The 26,174-nt window shown below is 43.2% G+C and overlaps 1 protein-coding gene across 5 annotated transcripts in view; it reads right to left on the bottom strand.

Annotated features, from left to right (window-relative positions):
- Positions 1-26,174, bottom strand: part of LOC142565928 (coiled-coil domain-containing protein 186-like) — a 150,576-nt gene that overhangs the window by 14,880 nt on the left and 109,522 nt on the right. For all 5 annotated transcript variants that reach the window (XM_075676547.1, XM_075676545.1, XM_075676550.1 and 2 more), the window contains 2 exons: positions 9,854-9,923; positions 9,520-9,669 (listed from right to left, as the gene is read on the bottom strand). In XM_075676547.1, coding sequence (XP_075532662.1) covers positions 9,520-9,669; positions 9,854-9,923 — 220 coding nt within the window. The remainder of the gene's footprint in view (positions 1-9,519; positions 9,670-9,853; positions 9,924-26,174) is intronic.

The raw sequence follows: 26,174 nt of genomic DNA, 5'->3' as shown, positions 1-26,174 counted from the left end.
AAATTTCGCTTCCAACAGCCACTAGAATTTAACTTTCTCTCTCAAAAACAACAAATTTCATTAAAATCGGTCCAGGGGTTATCTTAGAAAGCGTTTTTGCATTTTACGTGTATTTGAATAGGCCGCATCGGAGTTTAGTCCAAGCTAAAGCTTCCACTTAAGGGTTGTAGCAGGGTTTGATGATGGACACCGTTTCGTATTATTTTATTTTCCACCTTATCTAACCCATATCGCGGGTATATGGTTCGAAGGATTTGCCACCATTGCGGCGAGCCGTCACTGGAGGAAATAATGAAGCAAAAGGACAAGGTAAACGCAACTGGCGTTTTGTCAGGCTGCAACTTGTTTCTCGTGCATACAGACCAGCTGACTACTAACGGAATCCCTTTCCTGGTCCCTGGATCAGTCTAAACAAAGAAGGTTGAACTAACGAAGCAACAGCAATGCGCATTACCGTTGAATAGGTGGTGACAACTGAACGCATCTTGAGTGAATCGCGCAGGCACCAAATCTATGAGAAAACTGGGCCTCACACCCCAGGAGATGCCAATAACTACCGCCATCTAAAAGGAGTGAAAAAGGCAGCAAAATGTTGACCACCAAATAGCTGTCAAGTGTCAACATTAATTTGACGGCATTTTAGGAATGTGTGTGAGGAGTGGTGGCATGAGCGGGGAGGGGAAGGGGGTATGCCGCTTAATTTGGGGGGGCAGGGGGGGGGGGGGCACATACCCAAGGAGGGGCCCCCCCAGGCCCCTCCTTAGGTATGTGTCTGGTACTAGTAAAGGCAACCCCCCTCATTTGCATAGATACGTTACATTGAGCTGCCCCCCCCGATAACATAATGCTGGGTACGTGCCTGAAAGTGTGTTTGTATATGATTTCAATATAACTAAATTTTGCTTCTGCAGCAAAGGAATGCCGAGACAATAAATGGAAACTTCCGCAGACGCAGATGGTCAAATGATTGAATTACAAGCAGTTGCTTGCAAATTCACATCTAAAGTCACGCGCAGCGCAACAAGAGGCATCGGCCATGCTTACAGCCATGCGCAGCCATGGCCGAGATGTGCGCCAAGTTGGCGCATCTCAGCCGTGGCTGCACATGGCTGTAAGTGCGGCTGAGTGCATACACAGCTGCGCACCCTGCTTTAGAGGTAATCTGCCGCGTGTGCAAAGAGTGGGCGTGCCGAGGCGGCGTGGCATCATGTAAGCTGTCTTCCTGTGCATTTAGTATTGAAGGTTGCGTAATCTTGAGTTTTGGCGACCCATTGGAGCGAGAGGCAGACGAAGCATTCACTCCCCGCTGCTGGCGCTTTCATGATAGCATCATCCCAGTGCAGGTGATGCTATCAGCCGTAGGGATGGAGTGCACGCGAAAGCATAACTGTATTTGCTTAATTTGTTCCGCCTATGTGGAGATGTCGTCGATGTGGCATGAAACCATATCAAAAGGATTTGTTTTCTCATTGAAATCTTTTTTTTTTACTGCCCGATAATGTGGAAAATTCTGCAGCACCTTCCTATGTAAGAAAGATCAATCGATGACTGTACTTATTTGCATAAAAGTTCGAAATTCAATACAACGAAATTTTAATATAATGAAGCAAATTGCAAATTTTACCTAATTCGCTATATCGAGGCTTAACTGTATTTCTTTTTCCTTTTTCCAGGATGGGCATAACCGTGAGAATGTGCGAGTATGCGGCGTGCTGAGCATCAGAGTTGACACACTGTGATTGTGGAGGATTGTTGCATGCTTGGAGGCATGTTCATTGTTACTACACTTGGCGCAAATCAGGTGGCCTCAACATTTCTGTGAACTGTGGCCGAACCTCTGGCACTTGATGTACCCATACTTGATGGACTCGGGCAGAACACTTGAGCCGAACGTATTATGTGCTTGGTCTGGATTTCTTTGCCGTCATGCCTATCTTAATTTGTTTCACATTGACGACATTCTGCTTACTGAAGCCCTCCAGGAGTTCAGCCTCAGTCAGCTCCAGCAGATCATCATCTGAGATGACGTCGCATTGGCGTTCATAGTACGATGCAGGGTTACAGTTACTTGGGTGTCCCCAAATGACACTAGTTTGGGCAGTTTGTCATATTGTTTCTGATCGCGAAGCTCCAAGAGGAAATCACCGCTTGCCATCCTCGTTGCCTTATAACCTGGACCAAAAACTTCAGTGAGAGGCTTTGAGACAAGGAAAGGTGAAATTGTTCGCACTGGTTTGTCTGGTTTTTCAGAATGGATGATGTGAAATTCGAGGAAGTTCTGGATTTGGCGTCCAAAAAACTGGAAGACGTCTTCAATGCACCCTCGTTTTTGAGGGCAATCAGGGAGTTTAGGGAAAGCATTGTCCATAAGTTTAGATGGGGTTTTCGGCAGCGATGCCAACCACTCACCAATGAGCTCAACGCGGAGATGTGATGGAAGCCCCTGTAAGGGAAGCCCTGCCAACGCCAGCTGTAAATAGCTGCTATAACCAAATACAGCAAAACCAAGTGAGCCACACAAGGTTAACCCTTTCCACCCGAAAATTTGGAAGTGAGGAGAAGAGAATAATCGAATCATCATCATCATCAGCCTGGTTATGCCCACTACAGGGCAAAGGCCTCTCCCATACTTTTCCAACTACCCCGGTCATGTGCTAATTGTGGCTATGTTGTCCCTGCAAACTTCTTAATTCATCCGCCCACCTAATTTTCTGCCGCCCCCTGCTACGCTTCCCTTCTCTTGGAATCCAGTCCGTAACCCTTAATGACCATCAGTTATCTTCCCTCCTCATTACATGCCCTGCCAATGCCCCCATTTCTTTTTCTTGATTTCAACTAAGATGTAATTTACTTGCGTTTGTTCCCTCACCCAATCTGCTCTCTTCTCATCCCACCCTTAATGTCACACCCATCACTCTTCTTTCCATAGCTCGTTGCGTCGTCCTCAATTTAAGTAGAACCCTTTTCGTAAGCCTCCATGTTTCTGCCCTGTAGGCGAGTACTGGTAAGACACAGCTGTCATACACTTTTCTCTTGAGGGATAATGGCAACCTGCTGGTCATGATCTGAGAACGCCTGCCAAATGCACCCTAGCCCATTTTTATTCTTCTGATTATTTCAGTCTCATGATCCGGATCCGCGGTCACTACCTGTCCTAAGTAGATGTATTCTTTCTTTCTTTATTGATTTATTTAAGACAATGAACAGATTGTCTTAGGGGACACGGCTAAAGGCAAACATTTGCCTGACTAGGCCGTGCCACCCGTACATTGGCAGCAAAATGGCAGCGGCAGGCTTTCAGGAGAGCACACATGAAATTAAAGTAGTACACATTTTCCAACGTTTGAGTACACAATTCGCGTAAGAAGAAAGAAAAAAGGTTAAAGTTTATACAGTTTTCTAATCACTTGAAGCACAACAACAACAGGAAAAAAAAAAAAACAGGTACAAAATTTTCCATACCTGTAGCTGAAAGGTTAAAGTTTACACAGTTTTGTAAAAACAACAACAACAACAAGAAAAAAAAAAAACATGTACGAAATTTTTTATACCTGTAGTTGAACATTTCTATTAGTCTTCGGATAGTAACAATTCTTTTACCGTTTTCTTAAAGCTTTGCTTTGAAATTCCAGAATTTAGCAGGTCCAATACCAAGGGGTAGTCGTTTAGGAGGTTAGGAAGTTGAACTGCTAGTTTTTGATCTCTGTATTTTGTTCTGCAACGTGGTTTTCCTATCAGAGTTTTTCTGAGGTTATAGCTTGTCATTCTGCCATGGTATTTACTTTGGAAGGAACATTTGTCTTCCCAGAATTGCCGTGAAATTTCGAGGAATAAATTGTAAGTGTGAAGTTTTGATGCTGTTAATATTTTATATTTGTTTTAGTATGGTTTAGTGGTATCAGTACTTTCTAAGTTACCTATCGCGCGCAGTGCGTGGTTTTGGAGTGTTTGAATTGATCTTAAGTTAGTTTGTGTGGTGGTTGACCCAAACTAGAAAACAATAAGTTAATCGAGAATGTATAAGCGCGTTGTAAATATTGCGCTTCACATTTATCGGTAGCAAATATCGCAACCTGTTTAGCACACCGACAGCACAAGCAATATTTTTTCTAAGAACATCTACGTGTGGTGACCAGGACATATTTTCATGGAATATAATTCCTAAAAATTTGGCTGTTGGTGCCTGTTCGAGGTTGACCTTCTGAAATTGGAGTGTTAGCTGAGGGTGGATTATTGTTCCTTTTGATTTAAACACTAGATACTTAGTTATAGTTATGTTTAATTGGAGTTCATTCGAATTTAGCCACAAGCTTAGTTGCTGTAACCAGATGTTAGCTTGCTCAAAAAGATTTCCTATTTCCCTTCCTGAGAAGAACACGTTAGTATCATCCGCGTATAATATAATATTGGAACAGCCTTGAATATTGACAATATCATTAATATAGAGTAAAAATAAGACAGGCCCCAAGACGGATTCTTGCGGCACGCCGTACTTAATGTGCTGAATTTCGGAACTAACTCCATTTATTGTTGTGTACTGTGTTCTAGAGGTGAGATAGCTTTTTATTAAGGATAATGCAACACCACGAATTCCATAAAGAGGTAGCTTTTTCAAAAGGACATCATGTTGCACGCAATCGAAGGCCTTCCTAAAATCTAGAAAGTTGCCTAGAGTTAACACTCGGTTTTCTATGTTGTCAAGGATTTGTTCTTTTATTTCAAGTAAAGCGGTTTCTGAAGATTTAGTCATACAGAAACCATATTGCTCCTGAGCTGTTATTTTATACGTGTTTAGAAACTCACAAAGTCTTTTATTAATTACATGCTCAGCAATTTTCGCGAAGACAGAAAGAACGGATATTGGCCTGTAGTTATTCATGACAGTCACCCGGGCTAGCTTCATCTTATCTGGGAACACACCGTTAGAAAGAATTAAGTTACAGATATGTGCAAGAGGCATGCTTACAATTTCACTGACGGTTTTCAACGGCGTCACTTTTATGTCAACTTCACCTGAAGCACAACTGTCTTTCAATGATAAGATTATGGTCTGTATCTCGTGCTGCTCAGTAGGAGCCAAGAACACCGCAGAAGAACATCGATTTAATATATATTCCGTGCAAGAGACCGGTGTATCATTTTGTAAGGACGCACCAGCACCACTTCCAGTGCCTCGCTACCTATCGTAAGCTGCTGTTCTCTTCCGAGACTGTTAAACATTAGTTTTCTGCAGATTAATTTTTAGACCCACCCTTCTGCTTTGCCTGTCCATGTCAGTAAGCATGCATTGCAATTTGTCCCCGGAGTTACTAAGCAAGGCAATATCATCAGCGAATCGCAAGTTACTAAGGTATTCTCCATTAAATCTTATCCCCCAGAAGAGAATACAAGATAGGAAAGAAGCCACAGTGAAAGAGAAAGAAAATGTGTTGAGAGGGGAACACGAAAAGGCGCTGCCGATTTCCTTCAGGTTGGTCAGTCTGTAGATGCCATCTATGTGAAGCAGAGGCCAAAGTTGTTGCCTCTGCCAGGGAGCCTTAAAGGTCCGAACACCCGGCATCAGCTCAACCACCAGGATCTCCCTTTCCCCAGGCATGGCTCAGCCATGCATGGCTACACGTGGGAGGGTCCAACCCCCATGTGCTCAGGTTCGTGGTGTCATAACAAACTAAATGACTGCTGACGCAGACGCCCCTGCAGGGGGGGTATCAATGCACTCTGCAACATTTAAACTTCCATTTTGTGTCTGCACATGGACATTGTCACATATAAGAGGGAGGCTAAAATAAAATTGTAAATGAAGAAAGGTTTCAAGAAGACGAAGAGGATGGCATTAAGGATGACGTGGATTAACCGAAGACTAAAGAAGATAAAGAAGTACTCAGTGAGGTGACAAGAGAGGATTGGTGGAGAGGAGAAGAAGAAGAAGTATCCGGTGAGATGGAAAGCGATGATTAGTGGAGAAGAGACGAAGACGAAGAGAAGGATTACGTGGACTAACGTGAAGGCTATAAAAGGGCGAGGAAGGGCGAGACACTGGGGGAAGACCAAAGCAGCGAAGCCTTGGCAGGTCAGAGACGGTTCGGCCGGAAGAAAGCGACGCCGGCTACTGCTCCGGTGAGCTCGTGTTCTACGGCTTCGCACCACAGATTTTCTGCCATTCCTGAGCCCGTTCCGGGGAGTCCACGGAGAACGCTACCACCTGCTATGGCTAGGTGGGTCTCCAGCACTGTTGCCACTCTTCCGGGTGGTGCCCCAACGCCAACATCACCGGCAACACCTCCACGGGCATTTGGACCGGGAGCGTGTACGACGCAGCCAACGCCGCCGCCAGCGACGCCAGCTCTAGAACATTGAACGCCACTCCGACGCCGGCTACGGGACCCATACCGCGCCACATCCGCACCGAACCAGACGTGAGCACGAACGCCAACCACTAACAGTAGAACGCTAGTAGCAGTGTTACCGGGTTGTGTGTACTGATAGCCTTTGTATTTTGTGTTAGTTTTGTTAGGTTTGTGTGCTGGTATTTGTGTCGCGTAAGTTGTATTAAATGTGCATCTGTGCGGGTACACCTGTCGCCTAGTCCATTCTTTCGGTCAGAGTGTTCTCCAGAGGAGATCCGTGATAGACATCAGCCTCCGCAACTTATTTATCTCATTATTAAAGCTAGGATCACAAAACTTCCATACTGGAAACAATTTTGCTTGTTCTTTACAAAAATTCAGCCAGTATTTATGTAGTGTCTTCAGTTTTTGTTTTATGAGGCACACTCTTCAAAATGAATTAAATGTTATATGGCTTGGAAAGAGAGCCAAAAAACATGTAGAACAGAGGAAACAGCTAAATGATTACAACATATTTCTTCTGTCTTCTTTGTCTCCTCTGTCTCTAATGTCCTCTGGTGCAATTTGTAAGCCAGGAAAAACCAACTAGCCCCTTCAGTATGTTTTGACTCAACTGCTATAGCTAGTTGGTGCAATGAATAGACAATGGAACCAGACAATAGCAAGCGTAAAGTCATGTGCATAACTCACACCGTTGAAGCCGCTCTCATATACCACCTAAATAAACATTTCCCTAAAACATATCACTGGTTACAAATATTCAATCTTTCACATTACGTCCAATTTAACTTATTGGTTCCACACATATTAGATAATTAACAACACTGACAGAACACCAGGACACCTGTGGCGCAACTTTTCTATGCACACTATTTTTTTAAAATCAATTATTCATTGTTCAAAACTAGTCAACAACAAAAGTCGACCAAGACATCAACAACCAAAGCCTCTAGTGACTGTGAGCTAGAAATCAGAGCAGTTTCTGTGAGACAGCATGTTTTGTGAACACACAAGAAATTAACTGTAAATGTTCCAAGGAAATAGACACTACCGTATATTCCGGTGTATAAGTTTCGTTTTTTTTTCTAAATTTTTCGTCGGTGCATCTTAGAGAATGGTGTGACTTATATGCATCTTTTTTTCGAAAAAAGCTGTCGTCAAAATTGGATTTCATGCTATGGCCATGCGAAGCGTGCTGGATTGACCTCCTCTGGCAGTTGCTACAGGTTGTGTGGGCGCTACGGAGGTATCGGGTTCTTCTCGCGATTGAGTGGCCGAATGCCATGCGAGAAGAACAGAGTAGCAACACAAGCGGCAGCGGGCCGACCGTGAGTCAACTTACTCTGAAGTCGTCGCATCTACAGATTGCTTTCAAAATACGGCGTGCACCGCTGTGCAAACTACGCAGTTGCTACCATAGTACAAGCCAACCCCCCTCCCACCTGCACTACCTTCCTGCTTTCCTTCCTTGTGCACGATTCAGCTCATCGTCGCACGATTTCACTCACACATACAGCATGCGGCACGCGGGGACGATGTCATTGCTCTTGGACTTTATACGAAACATAGCGGCGAGAACGACAGCAGAAATGTGCCTGCAGTGTCCATATCATTGCTATTGCAATTCTATAAAAATGGCACCGATATGCTTGCGTGTGACCTGGGGCCCTATAACGTAGAACTATTCCAATATGTTTTTATTCCAATTTCCTGACGTCAAGCTTGCGTAACCGCTGACGCAAGCATCAGGTGGTCACCTGTAGGGCTGGCTGTCTAAGCAGGCCAATCAAACGCTCTCCTCGTTCATAGGAGGTCACTTTTGTTTGCTTGAAAAACGAATAACATTGCCAACACTGAGCGGCTTGTCTTATGTTATTGATTGACAAGAGGCGAGGAGCACGCTCAAGTGGAGAGGGATTCGATGGGGCCGAGCCACTGCCCTGAACATCGATAACTGGATGAAGAGGGCGGTGCCCGCGTCTGCGATTGGTCCACTTTCTCTTACTTAGCTTATGGTGGCGGGTCGACAATCGTGGCGGCATGCAACGGAAGCTTAGGAATGATGATAAAAAGGATCCTCACCAAAGAGGAGTTGGCAGAACCAAAACCTTACATGGCCACTCAAAATGTTTCATTATACGCAAATAAACCCATGCTCTCCGACAGGTGCGAGTAGCTAGTGCATCAGTGAGCGGCAGCAGCCATCTTTTATTTCTTTCGAAACGGGGCAGCCAGCGGTTATTCAGAAGAAAATGCAGTTTTGTTCGGCATATTAATGCATCTTTAACGCGTACATGTCCCTTTGACGCGGTGAGTTTTTGCAGTATTGTGAGGTGTCGTGACAGGCAGGTGAAGTGGGTGGAGCCCGAAAACTTTTGACCAATAGCCGAGAGCTAGTGCTGAAAAGGCGTCGAATCAGAAATAACTATTTTTCTTTTGTTCGGTCAAATCATGCATAATCAGTTTGTACACGTCATATCAGATGGGGAGCTATCGCGGTTCTCGTGACGTCGCGTGACATAGAGTTGAAGTGGGGGTGGCCAAAAAAGTTTTTGACCAATCGCTGAAGGCTGATTGCAGGATTGGAATAGAAAAGTTTGGAATAGTTCTACGTTACAGCACCCCTGCACTCACGAAGTGAAACGTCACTGTATTTTTTTAAAAATCCCATACAAATGTGTCTTATGCACCGGTGCAACTTATACAAATTTTTTTATAGAAAAACTGTCGTTTTGAGGGGGTTGTGACCTATACAAAGCTGCAAATTATAGACTGGAAAATACAGTATATGCCTAGCTGGCACATGCCATGGAAGGAATGTGAATGGAAGGAAGAACTAGAGGACAAATTGTGGATCATTTGTTGCCTTGGCTTTCTGCAGAAAGGACTGTGAACTCTCACACTAGCAGGCCAATTGTTACGCTATGGAAAATGCTAAGCTCTTAGTATGTACTGCATAGCAAAACCAGCGTGTCTCAATTGCTCAGTACACAATAACCGGGCATAGCTTTGGTTGTGAATTTCCTGAAACTATGTACAAAGCATCACTGCAGCTTGAGTGGTCACGTGCTAATGGTGCTCCATAGTAGCAAGTTATTGTGCTTGCTGAAAATTGTATGATATACATGAATATTGTTAATATGTGATATACGTTTTAGAAAACCTAACTCACCTTAAGGGTGATGTTTTTCAGTAATGTGTCTTCAAGGACTGCCTGGAGCTTTTGGTTGATTTCAAGGGACAGCTCCAGAGTCATGGTTGTGTCCACGGCGTGGCTGTTGTACACAGATGCCATGATGCCTCCCTTTTTAGAGATCTCAGCCTGCAAGTGTAAAAAATGAATGGCTATACTTTTTGCACAGTGCTTCAATGACAGCTACAGTTACCTTTTGCTTTTTTCCTAAGAGCTGCTTGCAAATAAGGACCAATAGGGAAAATTCATTACATGCTATGACAAGCAGAATTCAGCGGGTTCAGTGCCTTGCAGCATAGGAACATAAACTTACCTTGTTGCAGTCCATGCTGGTGGGAACCAATGCACCAGCCTCCTCTCTGGTTATGTAATTCTGGATTATCCTACAAAAACAGAAGAAATACAGAGTTATAGAATTAGTGACATATTTTAGCACAGATGCAGAGGACAGGAACAGATGCTCAAAAAAATGCTTGATGTTAAGTGTTGTCAGGGGTGCATGTTTCATGGCAGCTGCACCAAATTGTGAGCAAACTTTTAAAATGAAAGAGAGAGGAGGTAGGCACTCAAGTTATTTTGTCCTTGAACTTCGACTTTCAACAGACAGTTTTAGCTGAGCATCACTTACAGGCCACTTTTCTCACATTTCATGCGCTCAGCACAGCAAAGAACTGCGTTGATATTGCTTTTTAATGCAAAGCATTCTTTGGCTCACACCAAGCACTTTGTGGTAGGTAAGTAGGCAGGTCTTGTATAGTTTCGGGCATCTTCAATAAAAATAAATATCAAATGTTTGATGGTGGGATCGAACGTCTGACTCCCGAAACAAAAGCTCGATGCTCTAACAATTAGACCACAATCACATGCATATGTCTCTTGTGCCAATGCAATCTAGCTCTTTCAGACGATGTGTACGAGTGCGTGCACCAATTTCCATTCGGCCACATACTTGGGAATGGAACACTTGAGTCGCTTAATCTTAAAACCCCTCCATAAATGTTTCTGTTGCCTGGTGGAGACATGCGGATGGAAGGACTTCAGTCAATCTTACCAGTGCCTTTTGTGAGCATCATTTGCATAGCAACAAGTTGCTTATAAAAGCGAGAGCGTGCCAGTTACAAACGTATTGTAACATTTCTTCGTCCAGAGTATAAAAGATCACACTCATAGTCATCATACTGTTGTCATTGCCATCTTCTTGCTGCTGTCATCACACATACGCTTGAGTCACACATACAGTTGCTTGCCTAACACAAAAACACTGGTCAATCTGGTAATGCTTTGAAAATCCCCAATGATGCTAGATATCCAGCTTAGGGGCAATCAATCACGAAACTGGAGCAAAATTGAAGCAAATTTTACCCTTGCCCCTGTGGAAATAAATAACAGGAAGTTACGTGAGCATACTGTGTTGCTCTGTGAGCCGGACTTTCCCAGCATAACCTCACTCATTTGCACTCAAACTTTACTCAGACATGACATCTTGCAATGGGTACTGTTTGGTACTATTTGTCCTTGCTGAAACTGTGTGTTCTCTTGGGAATAACTCTGGATATGCTCAGCTGCAAGATATTTGGTATATAATATTTGGTATATAATAGTGGTATATATTTTTATTTGGTATATAATAGTGGAACCATCTGCAGTCACAACTGTAACTAGAGAATAAGTTATTTCTTCACTCTGCCACTGCTGCAGCCAACATGTATTTCAGTGTAGTCTTGAAGGTATATGAGGGGCGTTCCACAAAGTTCGTATTATCGGTGCCGTCAATTTGGAACATGCATCAAAATGAGTGCACGTCTCTCTAGTTTTATTGGAATATAAAGATGATATACAATATAACATAGACTAATAATAATACGATTATCGGTGGTGTCAATTTGGAACAGGCATACACAACAGGCATCAAAATGAGCATACATCGCTCTAGTTTTATCGGAATATAAAATTGTGTTCTATATAGTACCGTGGATCAATGCTAGGGTATCAAAACAAAATGGCAGTGTCCAAAAGGAAAGTTCGTTGAAGCATGAGCAGTGATCCGCTTTCTGCATTTCAAGGGACAATGCCAAAAAGATTCATGCTGAGCTGGTGGTGGAGTACAGTCGCCGTGTTTCTAACTGTTACAACCATATGAAGCAAACAGATAATGAAGCCAGGGAAAGCATAGAGGAAATTAACTGCAAAGGTTAATTTAAATGTAGTTTTAGCAAAGAAAAGGGAAATGAAAGCAGACAAAGGGAATTTGCTGCAGGTGGGAGCAGAATCCTCATCTTCTGTGTTACACGTACAATGCTTTACTATTAAGCTGCTGCGACGGCTGTCCTTCTGTAAACTTTCTTGTGTATTTGTGCATGCATACAAGATCAGCCTTAGGAGTGCTAGCCAGCACCACTCACGGGCATGGCAATGGATGTAGAACATCCAGTAACATAGAACGTGAATTTTAGGAGCCGGCAACTAGCCAATAAAGCCTCATATGCTACCTTATGGCGTCAAAGCTGCTGAAGTCGAGGCCCTTAATATGCAATGTGCAAGACTTCTGAGCATCGCAAAACCTAGCACGGCTGTGAAAATACATTAGAGCAAGCAGAATACCCGAGTGTCTAAATTAATGGCTCAATACAGCCAGATGTAACTATGATGGTGTCATGTAGTAAGGTGCTTTTTGTTGTGTGCCTATCCTCCTCACCCACTTTCTTGACTTGTTGCAATAGAGTACATAAACAATCAAAGTAACAATTTTATATTGCTAAAAAATGTTTTTCAGTTGCATGGCAGTGTAAGCAGTGCACATGAAGACACATCCGTTTAGTCTGTTCCAAAACTGCTGGTATTTGCTACATCACCCAAAACTAGCACCCGCAATGCTGTTGCTGGTCCCAAAGCTTCAGTCCCCTATCATTTGACCTTCTGGTACAGGTCTTTGCACAGACAAAAGTCTTATTTGGCACAGAGATAAGCAGTTTTGGTGCAGCGTTCAACATACATCTATATACCAGATATGGTCTCAATTTGAACTGAAACAGTCAATAAATATTGTGGAGCTGGCTTTCTGTGCATCAATGGGCCATTTGGCTGACACGGACCTTGCACTGAGCTATATCAATTCACGAAGTGTGTAGGGCTCCCAGGCTAAAGTTTGCCACCAGCGCCACTGCTTCCACTAGTGGAGAGCCGCACAACCATGTATTAGCGAGCGTGCAATAGATAAAAAAAAAAAGAGAGAGAAAGAAAAAAAAAATGCCGTCCACTGAATATAGTAAGAATGCACTGCAAAAGTGTGCCGTGTTGCTGAAATTTTTGCTAAATATTACCGAAACAGTGTTATTAAAAAAAAAGCCTTTCCAAGTGTGCATATCATGGTATAAATTCGCTTCAACCACTTACCACGAAGCATGCAACAGGCGTTGCGTGCTTGGCAAGTTTGCTGGACTAGGGCATGCATAGGCAAATTTACCAGGTGAGGGGTGGGGGCACTTGTCCCCTCACTGTTGAAAGCGGGCACTTTTGATTGTACGCTAGAAAATCCAACAAAACAACAGCAGAGTCCAAATTTTCTTTGTGGATGCATTAGCCACGTAATTAATGCTTTTCTTTATTACATATCACCTGTTTGGGCTGTGACGATTGTCTTTCATGGCTTGCCACGAAAAGCTGCAGCAAATGACAAATGGGGTGTGCCATATATGCTGGCATTGTAGAGAAGGCTGGCGCTGCGCAGTTCCTGCCATAACACATTTCAAGCTGTGCTTTTTTCTATCATGCCCAATATTTTGGGATTGCCCAATCATATTTCAAAACATAAAGTTAGCTTGCTATATTTAGCCTAAAGGTGAGGGATTATAAATTATCATAACCAGACGCACCTAACGATGGCGTGCCATATGGCATTAAATTTTTTATTATCAAATACCGGAACTATTAAATCTATGTGTGTGTGCGCGTCCAGAGGCTGTCGCATTTCATTGTGTAATCACCACTAATCCTCAATATTTTCGTGAAAGCGATCGTCAGGAATGCCGACAGTTGGGCGAGTGGATTATGTGTGGTGTTTAACCCTTTCAGGGTCGATTTTTTTCGCCATATGCGACCGTCCAGGGTCGATTTTTTAACTGCACATTCCAATTCTCCTGAGGGACCTATTTAAAAAAAAATTTTACCATAATTTTTCTAGGGTGACCGTAAAGTGAGAAAAAAATATTTTGCGTTGGTATATATGTACTATGTATTCATGAATAACAACAATAAAAAGGCAAATAAACGCATAAGAATTAAAAATTTGATGCATTGTTACACACATAGTTCAGGGCTTAGAAAATGCATACACAAGAATATTTCGCAAGTCTGAAATGTTCCTGCTCTTACATTAATATTTACGTCCATAGCGTAATCGAACTGCGCAGGTGAGTGCACTCAAGAAAACTGTGTGGTTGTGTGCCCGTCAAAAAAGCAAAACGTGGCAAACTTCTGCTAATATTCCTCTTATTGCCAACCAGAGGCAATTAGTTTTCGCATGTTTCCAAAAAAGAAAAAAGAAAAGGAAACGCATGCATGGTGGCATCCTGTCTATGCGCACCCCTGTGAACACTAAACGGGCGAGAAACAGGCGGTCGCCCTTTGAGCGATTAGTAACGACATAGCTAGTTTTGCGAGCGTAAGCCGAAACCGCCCGCGAAAAAAACTCAAACCACCGCCTACCCGTGCACCCCCCAACGTGCGAACGGTAGTATACAGATGCGCCGGAGCAAACTAGCTCTAAAACAAAGCATGCGCCGAAAACCGAGAGAGGGAGGCGCGAGAAAAAAAAATTCCCTGCATTCCCACATAGCAGCAGCCCATGTCAGCAAAGGAAAAGTTAGGAAATAGGTGTGCTTTTTAAGCATACAGACGGCGCTGTAAATATACGGCATCGACCATTTTGGACTCCAAAGAGGTCTAAAAATGGGTCGCTATAAACTGCATAAAATATATAAGTATCAAAATAATGACAATGCCTCATGGTGTGAGCTATGAGCATAAAAGTTTCGCTACGAAGGAGTGATATAATAAAATGTACACAAACACTACTGCCTCTACAGGGCTCTTGAAGTTAAGGCCCGAGAAGCACGTGCTGTAAACCTTATGTCACTGCGGATACAGCCTCGAAGGCGAGGCTGTGCTGACCAGGCCAAATCATAAGATGTTAACTTCGTCTAAAAAGCTAAAAACTGTTTCCAAGTTAAAAAGGGAATTGTTATTATGAAAAAATGCTGGGTGAAGTGGAATATGCTGACAATATGCAGAATGAAAGTACTTTTTACACCCAGTTTCTATTTCCCTGCACTGGACGAGGACATGGAGAAGCGTAAGGCTGTTGCTACACCTTCAACATGACAGGGAATCACTTCCAGTCAGCAGGTAAAAGTGGGTGCCGAGGTATGACCTATTCTTAATCGACAAAGGAGCACTTCCTTGCATCATGCTGTTTTCTCCGATATCCAGTACCCTAATTTAGGTTTGATCATGCATAGTTTATTGGATACCTGGGTATCCCACTGTTTCTGCAAGTGCTTCTTCAACTTATGCCGTAAGTATTGCTTGAAGTCTGTGGATGGAATGGGTATGTTTGTGTCGGTGTCACTAAAAGCTACTAAGGTAGTGTTCTCGTCAGCAGCTTCATTGCCTTTTATGCCACTGTGGCCAGCAAAGGACAATGACTTTCTTAGCCATATAAGCTGAGCACAGCAATGCATATAGTTCTTTAAAGACAGTGCTTTTATGTTTTCATAAACTTATTAGGGCTCGGACTGCACACAATAGCCCTCGAGAGACTCATTTGCTTTACGTGTTTAACTGCAGAGAGTATTGCGTATGCGTCTGCCGTAAAAATATTTGTATGTGGATTCAATGTGCCGGATATTAAAAATGCTGGTCCTAGAGTTGTATAAGCAACACCAGTAGGAGACTCAGAAGCATCTGTATAAAATTCAGCACAGGAATACTTCTCCTGAAGCTGAAGAAAATGTGAATGTATATGTGCTTCAGGAGCTCATTCTGATATTTCTACAAAAGAGATGTCGCACTGGATAGTCTGCCACTCCTAAGGCGATGTAAGCCGAGTAGGAGCCATGAGGACATTCTCTAGAAGAGGAACACCTGTTTCTTTGGACAGTGCTTCCAACTGGATGGACAGAGGAGGCCTAGAAGCTGGGCAGTTACAGAACAGCCTGGCCATTGACAAGTCACGAATAATTGAATGACATGGGTGATCTACATCCGATACCTTCAAGGCATAGGAGAAGCTTAAATATGTCCTTTGGAAGTATAGAGACCATTCATTAGATCCAACGTACAGGCTTTGTACAGGAGTAGTCCTGTAGGCACCTGTAGCAAGGCAGATAGCTGAGTGGTGGATATGACCTAACATTTTCAAAGCACTTGACGTAGTAGAATTATAGACTATGGCTCCGTAATCAAGGCGTGATCATATTAGACTTTTGTAAAGCTTATCAGGCATCTCCTGTCACTTCCCCAGGATGTGCATGACAAGAGCTTGAGCATATTCAGTCTTGAGGCATTTTACTTTATGATACTTCAGGTGGCAAATAAAGGTTAGTTTATTGTCTAAGGTAATACCCAAGTATTTATGTTCAGAGCACACAGATAGTTGTTCTTCGTGGAGATCTATCATGGGACCAGTAGTACACCTCTCTTGCTCGAGAAGAGGATGCAAATATTTTTTTGAGGGTTCAGTTTAAGACCGTTCTCGTCCATCTGCTTAGACAATTTATTTAAGCCAAGCTGTACTTGTCGCTTGCAGATACTAAAATTACATGATTTGCAACCTATTTAGATGTCATTCACATATACAGAATAAAACAGTGTATGTGGTATGAGAGTATGGAGCAGGTTCATTTTGACAATAAATAGAGTACAGCTCAGCACACCACCTTGTGATGCACCAGCCTCCTGTGTATATGGACAAGGCAGGATGTTACCAACTCTAACACAAGAACTTGCAATAAGAGAGGTAACTGAATCACATTGAGTAAGTTGCACGCAAACTCCCATTCGATCCAGATCATGGAGAATTCCAAAATGCCAAGTTGTGTTATGTGCCTTCTCCATATCTAAAAATATTGATAAGAATTGTTTATGCACAAAGGCATCATGGATATTAGTCTTGATGAAAACAAGGAGAGTAGGAATCATGTTCTGTGTGACAAGTGATAATTGTTTAGTCTGTGTGGGTTCATTGCAGCCTTTGTAGAAAGTTACTTATTCAAGCATGCCAGAAGAAGTAAAGGAAGTCGTGGGAGCTATGCAAGGGGGGAAGGCAGCTGGGGAGGATCAGGTAACAGCAGATTTGTTGAAGGATGGTGGGCAGATTGTTCTAGAAAAACTGGCCACCCTGTATACGCAATGCCTCATGACCTCGAGCGTACTGGAATCTTGGAAGAATGCTAACATAATCCTAATCCATAAGAAAGGGGATGCAAAGGACTTGAAAAATTATAGACCGATCAGCTTACTATCCATTGCCTACAAAGTATTTACTAAGGTAATTGCAAATAGAATCAGGAACACCTTAGAGTTCTGCCAACCAAAGGACCAGGCAGGATTCCGTAAAGGCTACTCCACAATAGACCACATTCTCACTATGAATCAGGTGATAGAGAAATGTGCGGAATATAACCAACCTTTATATATAGCTTGCATTGATTACGAGAAACCGTTTGATTCAGTTGAAACCTCAGCAGTCATGGAGGCATTACGGAATCAGGGTGTAGACGAGCCGTATGTGAAAATACTGAAAGATATCTATAGCGGCTCCACAGCTACCGTAGTCCTCCATAAAGAAAGCAACAAAATCTCAATAAAGAAAGGCGTTAGGCAGGGAGATACGATCTCTCCAATGCTATTCACAGCGTGTTTACAGGAGGTATTCCGAGACCTGGATTGGGAAGAATTGGGGATAAGAGTTAATAGAGAATACCTTATTAACTTGTGATTCGCTGATGATATTGCCTTGCTTTGTAACTCAGGGGACCAATTGCAATGCGTGCTCACTGACCTGGAGAGGCAAAGCAGAAGGGTGGGTCTAAAAATTAATCTGCAGAAAACTAAAGTAATGTTTGACAGTCTTGGAAGAGAACAGCAGTTTACGATAGGTAACGAGGCACTGGAAGTGGTAAGGGAATGCATTTACTTAGGGCAAGTAGTGACCGGATCAGGATCCGGATCCGGATCATGAGACTGAAATAATCACAAGGTTAAGAATGGGCTGGGGTGCATTTGGCAGGCATTCTCAGATCATGAACAGCAGGTTGCCATTATCCCTCAAGAGAAAAGTGTATAACAGCTGTGTCTTACCGGTACTCACGTACGGGGCAGAAACCTGGAGGCTTACGAAAAGAGTTCTATTTAAATTGAGGACGACGCAACAAGCTATGGAAAAAAAAAATTAAATTATGGGGTTTAACGTGCCAAAACCACTTCCTGATTATGAGGCACGCCGTAGTGGAGGACTCCGGAAATTTCGACCACCTGGGGTTCTTTAACGTGCACCTAAATCTAAGTACACGGGTGTTTTCACATTTCGCCCCCATCGAAATGCGGCCGCCGAGGCCAGGATTCGATCCCGCGACCTCGTGCTCAGGAGCTATGGAAAGAAGAATGATGGGTGTAACGTTAAGGGATAAGAAAAGAGCAGATTGGGTGAGGGAACAAACGCGAGTTAATGACATCTTAGTTGAAATCAAGAAAAAGAAATGGGCATGGGCAGGACATGTAATGAGGAGGGAAGATAACCGATGGCCATTAACACGTTCACTGAGTCGGGGCCCACAGGTGGGTCACGCAACGTAGTCCAGCTGTGCTGGCACAAACAACGAGGTGTTTCTTGCAGTGTGGCGATGATATGCTTCCACAAATGAATGAAAGTGCATTTCCACTATCATATCACAGATGGCGGTAGAGATATAAAGCGCGCCTGTATTTATTGAGATTGGCAATTGCAATGTGTCCGATGATAAAGCTGACGCCTGTCAGGCGTCAAAATGTTTCTGCGTCAAAACGGCGCAGAAAATGTTCCAGCTACCCGCTGCAGCCTTTTGTTCGGGCGCTTTCCACATGCGCAACATACTTTTGAAAAGCGCTCACAATGTGTGCAAGAGCTCAGCTGAAGAATTAGTCAGTCCTATTCGCAATAACTTGGCTCACTCTCAGTGCCAAGCCTCGTGGTCCTCATCCTTGTGCGTTCCATTTTTTACGAGCATTCAAAAATCGTGATGGACTGTCAAAAATTCGACGGAGGTACAGAAAACCAGAAGAAAAGACCGTGCGGTGGAAGCGGATCTGCCAGGACACACGGCAGCCCAAATACGTTGCCATCCACTTCGTGCTCCAGCGAACGTTGAGTGTTCAAGCAGCGACGATGACAGCCTCGAAGAGTTATTGGAAAGTTCTTCTGAACTGTGGGATGGTGAGTCAAGCATTTGCGGTGAAGCGATATCTGAGGATTCAGAAAATGGTGATGTTCAGGCTGAATTACCTACCGAAGGCTGGAATGCGATAACGACTTGAGTTAGAGCGATGTCGTATTCGAGCCCTCCTGTACTAATCAGCCTCCCGACTAGCAACGATGCTCTCCACTTTTTTTCTCTTTTTTTGGCTGACGACATTTGGGACATGATGGTTCATGAGACAAACAGGTATGGGAAGCAGTACATAGAGTCAAACGTCCTACAAGAGAAATTGCGCGTGAAGAAATGGACTGAGACAAACGTGCAAGAAATGAAAGTGTTTGTTGGTGTACTGATTTGCATGGGTCTAGTAAGGCTTCCTAATCTGCAGCACTACTGGGCAAGAAGCGATCTGTATGGCGTGAACTGAATTCGCCAGAACATGGCCCGCGACCGGTTTCTGCTGCTACCAAAGTTCTGGCATTTCGAAGATAACGAGGAACCGAGCGCACAGCAGGATCGTCTCTATCGTATTCGACCCTTGATAGAAAAAATGAATTGCAATTTCTGCTCAGTGATGGAGCCAGGCAAAGAGATTGTCAGTGACGAAGCGATGATTCCGTGGCGTGGGCGCCTCGCCATACATCCCTGGTAAAGCCCACAAGTATGGAGTCAAGCTATACAAGGCCTGCACGAAGGAGGGCTATACATTGAAAGTGCAAATATATGTAGGAAAATCTGGCACCATAGCGGGCATGGGGCATGCCGAAGAAGTAATAGTAAATTTGATGGCTGGCTTCACCGGCTGTGGTCGCACACTTTTCGTCGACAACTTCTACGTGAGCATGCTGCTTGCATCATGTCTGTTGAAAGATGATACATTTTTATATGGCACTCTCCGATTGAACCGAAAGGGGCTTCCGAAAGAAGTTACACAAGCTACAGTAAAAAAAAGGGGAAGTCGTTGGTCTTGAATCCCACAACGGCGTAAAGGTGCTCAAGTGGTTGAATAAACAGCCCGTTCTCATGATGACAACGGTTGCTGAGCATGATGCCAGCCTTGTTGATGCCGGGAAAAAAAACGAGAAAGGGTGAGCCGATCATGAAACCGTGCACAGTCCTCGACTACAACGTGGCGAAAAAGGGCGTAGACTACAGTGACCAAATGACGTCCTACTACTCCTGCCTACGGAAAGGGCTCAAGTGGTATAGAAAAGCTGGGGTGGAGCTCATCGTTGGAACTGTAGTTGTGAACGCATGGGTTGTCCATTCAAAGGTGGACGGTAAAACGTCGCCAATCATCGAATTCAGTGAGGAGTTGGCACGCGCACTCTTCGCCACAGCTCAGATTGAGACCGAAAGGACACGCGGAACAAAGCGCGCCCATATGCTGGAAAAGGCCGATGGACCTGCACGGTCTTTCCGAAGGAGATGTACTGGATGCTACGCATCGCTGAGAGCTCGCAGAAGTCCAGAGCAGGCAAGGGTAATGGCGAAGAAAGTTGTTACATTTTGCGCAAATTGCGCGGGAACGCCATTTATGTGTTTGCCATGTTTCAATCTTCTGCACGAGTAGAACTCCTGAACATAGACTACGTTTTCGACATCGTGAGCTGGTGGCATGTAAGACGTTTAGTTGCAAATGCTGTGATTTGAACGTTTCTTTTTTTTCTTCCGAAAATTATTATGGAAGTACTTCAATAAAATGTCGAGTTTGAGGTCTTGTTCTTGAGTCTTGGTGCTTAGTGAATGCTGAAACGCAGGGTCACGTGGCGTTGCCCCACAAACGGGAGCTGGTCGGTGGGTAATAAACGTAGCAGGCAACGGCTTCAAAATGCAAACTCTTTATTGTGGAAACTTGTGCATGCCCAGGAAAAGAAAGAAGAATCGAGGGTACGAGAGCAACAAGCACCTCTGGCACTTGTTCAGACCAGAACGGCCGAAACTCTTGGCAGCACTCTAGTTACATAAAGCAGAAATTTTGTAGACAGAAAGGGTGCCGTTTTTCAAGGACATCTTTGAGAACGCGCTTCAGTCGCGTTCACTGGGGATGAAGCGAGCAGAGTCGCGGTAATAAATGACTCGATAAATTCTCCAGATGCTGTATGCTACAAGGATCCATTATCCATTTTGTTTTTACGATCCATTTGGTCCTTTACGTCAGGTCATTATTGTTCGATGATGTAGCCGTGCCGTTCAAACGTCCGTGGGAAGCGACCTGACTATTGGCTCATTGGCAACCGGATCTCACTATTGGATGAACCTTGCAGCCCATATTGAACCGCAGCGCGCAACGAATGGCGAAGGCTATCGTCAACGCGGGTATCTGCTGCTTTTCATTTCTGTGATAGGTCGACTGCTGCTTTCGTCTGATGATTCCATCAGGCTTACGTCATGCGAAATGGAGCGGAAAATGGACAATGGATTCTTATAAAATGTGGCCCCAGGGGAAGCAACTTCCCGGAAATGCACGGGCCAAGTGAACCACGTGATGGTTTTCTGAGCTCGCATACATGATTGAAGTAGCCCGCGCAAGCTGCGACCGAAAATGCCAATAGAGCCATCTTTCAGCAGGCGGAAAAAACAGCCTCAGAAGTGTGCCCCACTGGTGTGTCACGTTGCACCGGCGGAAAGCATCGGGTGACCTACCGATGGGCCACGATGCACAGAGATCAAAACTATGATAAGGGGCTATGCAGTGAACGTGTTAAGGGTTACGGACTGGCTTCCAAGGGAAGGGAAGCTTAGCAGGGGGCGGCAGAAAGTTAGGTGGGCGGTTGAGATTAAGAAGTTTGCAGGGACAACATGGCCACAATTAGTACATGACCGGGGCAGTTGGAGAAGTATGGGAGAGGCCTTTGCCCTGCAGTGGGTGTAACCAGGCTGATGATGATGATGACTTATTCAAGCATTCCGTGTTATACTGCCGTTACTCCAAATGTTTCCCAGGCTCCTAAGACAACTGCATGAGGTACAAACATCAAATTCCATGAAAATAAAAATAACTTTTACTGTAATGCATTGCAAAACTTTCACATGCTTTAAACGTAATGTTGTAAATAATTACTGAACCCTCGCTTTTATCCCAATTTTTGTTCATCACACGAGGCTCGCAGTTTGTTTCTCCGGTGTCTTCGGATAACTGAACATGGTACAGTGTTCATAATTGGGGAAAATTAGGAGCACGGCATAGGTAATGTGTAGGCGATGTTTCAAACAGGTTGGTAAAATGTGCCTTTTTACAAAAGATTATGTATGCAAGTAGTGCAAAACATTATCAGTGACGCCCGGTGCAAAACTTACACTGCTGCCCTGGCATAATTACAATTACAACTGAGGTCAAATTTTTGTGAACATAGGGGGAATGCTACCCCAAGTTTGTGTGCGATGTTGAATGGGGCAGAATTTAGCCCATTGCCCTGGTAGAAGTACAAATGATACTGAGATCAATTTTAGCGAAAATTGACGGTACGCTATGAAAAACCTTTATGCGAAGGTAAACAAGTTGGATCAAACACAGCATTTGTAAAAAAATAAAAAATTGTATTAATCGAAGTTTTAGAAAGTGTGATATGGCTGCTATTAACTATGCTTCCCATTGTCCCAACATAGCTGTAGACTAAAGCAAGCTTATATTTTATGGAAATGGCAGGGGTGGTCATGGTAAGTGCCATGTCTAACAAAATTTTTATGTTCCTGGTCCAAGCTTGAAGCCTTGAAAATAATTACTGATGCCTAGTTTTCTTCCCCTATTTTCATGAATCATAACACCTTTGTAGTTGGTTTCTGCGAGGTTTTCGGTGAACTAATCCAGGTACCGTGGTTATATTTGGTGAAAAAAAGGGGCTCATTATGGGTAACGTGTAAGGTAAGTTCAAAGTGAGGGGACCTATAATGACATCTGCAGTAAATTACGCATGCATGCAAGTGATCCAGAGCTTTATCAATGTGTCTTCAAACAAAGCAGAATTTACCTTGCTGTTCTGGGAGATCCGAAAATGAAATCGAGATAAAATCTAGCAAAAATAGTGGGGGGGGGGGGGAGGATGCTGTGCCGTCAGCTATGGTTAATGTTTTGGCGAAGTAAAATGTGTGTTGATGAATTACTGGCTTTCGAAAATACCTAACAATAAGTACTCGAAAGCGTTACATGTGGGAAAGGTTTCAAATGGAACCTAACAACCTTTTAAGGTGTAATTTCAAGAGACTAAAATGCCTATTTCAGCAGCTTGAAATAAACAGCTTCAGTGGAAATTAGTTTATTTTGCAAGGTCACAAACATCTGCTGATGTTTTTTTAATTATTATGAATATTGTAAGTCTTTTACGTTGCCCATACGTTGATGTGTATAACCTCGACAATACTATTGCTTTAACTAGCAATAAGCTTGTATACTGTAGCATTATATACCAATAGTATTGTTTGTTGACTTATTAAAATTGTAGCAAATTACTATTTTTATAAGCGTGGTACTGCTGCTACTGCGTGGGGTCAGGGCCTTCTGTCAGGCCCTATTTGCCTTTTGTCACTGCATCATCTAGAGATTATATATTTTTGGGGGGAATACAGTCAAATAGCTTTTGGTCCACCATGGTTCAATATGTGTCAATGATAATCACGTGTATGGCTGGTAAATATAAAATTAACTGACAGATGCATTTGCTGGCTCTTTCTCATAATGCAATAGCAATTTTCAATATATATATATATATATATATATATATATATATATATATATATATATATATATATAGAGAGAGAGAGAGAGAGAGAGAGAGAGAGGGGTTGGATAGAGAAATAGTTGGTACGCCACTGAAGGCATGTCAACAAGACCATGCCCTATGGTGTGCAAGACTAAACTGGAGTTACATTGAATATGTCCACCACAGAGTTCATTTAAAGTGCACAACCTCTGCATACATGTGAAACAAGTGACAGCTGATTAAATTAAAACCGCAGAATCTGCTCTTCCAATTGCGCAGGAATGCAGGGAAGGTCACAAGCAAATTATATGTCAGCAGATGAGTATGTGCTAACATATGCAAGATATATAAGTACACATGTATAAGTTATATATAAGTGGCATCACCAACTATTCTAAAGAGTGCATGAACAGACGTTATCTGAGACTTCTTTTTGACCTGACATGCTTCTTGAGCAAGCTCTGAACCACACTGGTATAAGGAATACTAAACTGAAGCACAAGCAGCGCAAATAAAAGAGACAGAACAGCAGCAGTACATTGGAACATCCGTCAGAGAGAAATTCAACAAAATTGTGAAAACTTTGAATGATGAACCAACGGCATCACCTATATCTATGGCTGCGCCAATGAATTTGAGAATGATGATGATGATGATGATGATGACAGTGTGCTTTAGATTTTGGTTTGTTTGATTACCGAAGCAGCATCAATGGAAGGAGGCTTTCAGTCTTGTTTTTCATTTGGTGCATACGTGACCCAATTTTCACTACAATGCTGTTTCGAAGCAGAATGGCATAAAGGACTGCTCTTGGCACAATTTGGCACAATTGATACAGTTGTTCCATGACTGTTATCATGAAATTTTCTAATGTATTCTGATGTATCAGCAGGTTTAAACATTGTTGTTAGTACACTGATGAATGAGGGGAAGGAAGGATCCAGGGGATACTGTATGTAAGACAAGATAGCAGAAATTATGGTGATCTAGAGGGTTTTAATCTCAAACTCCAATATCAGGGCCTTGAGACACAATTTCAGAGCGCCCCATGTCAATATTGACCACCCAGCGTACTTTACAATGACCAAAAATCTCAATACATGAATGACACTTTACATTCTGTCCTGTCAAAACAGATCCACTGCAGCTGGGAAATGAGCTCATGCTCAGGAGGAAAATGCCATGGCCATTGCATCACCATAGCAGGAAAGCAGACAAACATCACTTCACAAAGTAACAAGCCATTTTTAAATGATTTCCAGCAGGCATATGAGCTTGGATTCACAAAGTAACACAATGAATGATGATAACAGCGAGCACATCAAAGCTAGTGCTCCAAGGCTTTATGTCAAGGAAGGAGTATGGTTCTTGACACTTTCCTGGTATGGATGCAAAATTCCAGCCCCCAAACACACCATGGAGGATATTGGTTGGGACATCATCATGGAAAATAAGTTAAGCATTGCTGGTTTGGAGTCTGGCAGACAGCACAGTCTGAACATCGCACTTAAAGTGTGCATTACGCTTTAACGTGCAGTCGTACCAGCTACACTTGAGAGAAAAGGTTGCAGCTGACCGCCATGGCTTGACCAAAGTTGCGCAAAGGTGTTGTGTGAAACTGCTTCCAAAGGCTTTAAAAGCCAAGTATGTGCTTTTGGTAGACGTTGTGCTGCCAAGTGGTAAGTAGATCATAATCATAATCATAATCATCATCATCATCATCCTATTTTATGTCCACTGCAAGACAAAGGCCTCTCCCTGCGATCTCTAATTACCCTTGTCCTGCACCAACCGAGTCCAACAAGTGCCTGAGAATTTCTTAATTTCATTACCCCACCTAGTTTTCTGCCGTCCTCGACTGCGCTTCCATCTCTTGGCACCCATTCTGTAACCCTAATGGTCCACCACTTATCTAACCTACGCATTACATGACCTGCCCAGCTCCATTTTTTTGTCTTAATGTCAATTAGAATATCAGCTATACCCATTTGCTCTCTGATCCACACCGCTCTCTTCCTGTCTCTTAACATTACGCCTAATATTCTTCGTTCCATCACTCTTTGCTCGGTTCTTAACTTGTTCTGGAGCTTCTTTGTCAGTCACCAAGTTTCTACCTCATATGTTAGCACTGGTAGAATGCACTGATTGTACACCTTTCTTTTTAATGATAATGGTAAGCTTCGAGTCAGGATATGACAATGTATGCCGTATGTGTTTCAACTTATTTTTATTCTTTTGTAAATTTCCTTCTCAAGATCAGGGTCCCCTGCGAGTAATTGGCCTAGGTAAACATACTCTTTCATAGAATCTAGTGGCTGACTGGCGATCCTGAACTCTTGTTCCCTTGCCAGGCTATTGATCATTATCTTTGTTTTCTGCATACTAATCTTCAACTCCACTCTTACACTCTCTCTGTTAAAGTCCTCAATCTTTGTTGTAACTCATCCCCAGTGTTGCTGAACAGGACAATGTCATCTGCAAA

This window comes from Dermacentor variabilis, unplaced genomic scaffold (genome assembly GCF_050947875.1).
Source record: "Dermacentor variabilis isolate Ectoservices unplaced genomic scaffold, ASM5094787v1 scaffold_12, whole genome shotgun sequence".
In the NCBI taxonomy this organism is placed as follows: Eukaryota; Metazoa; Arthropoda; class Arachnida; order Ixodida; family Ixodidae; genus Dermacentor; species Dermacentor variabilis.
This window is presented reverse-complemented; position numbering and strand designations above follow the sequence as displayed.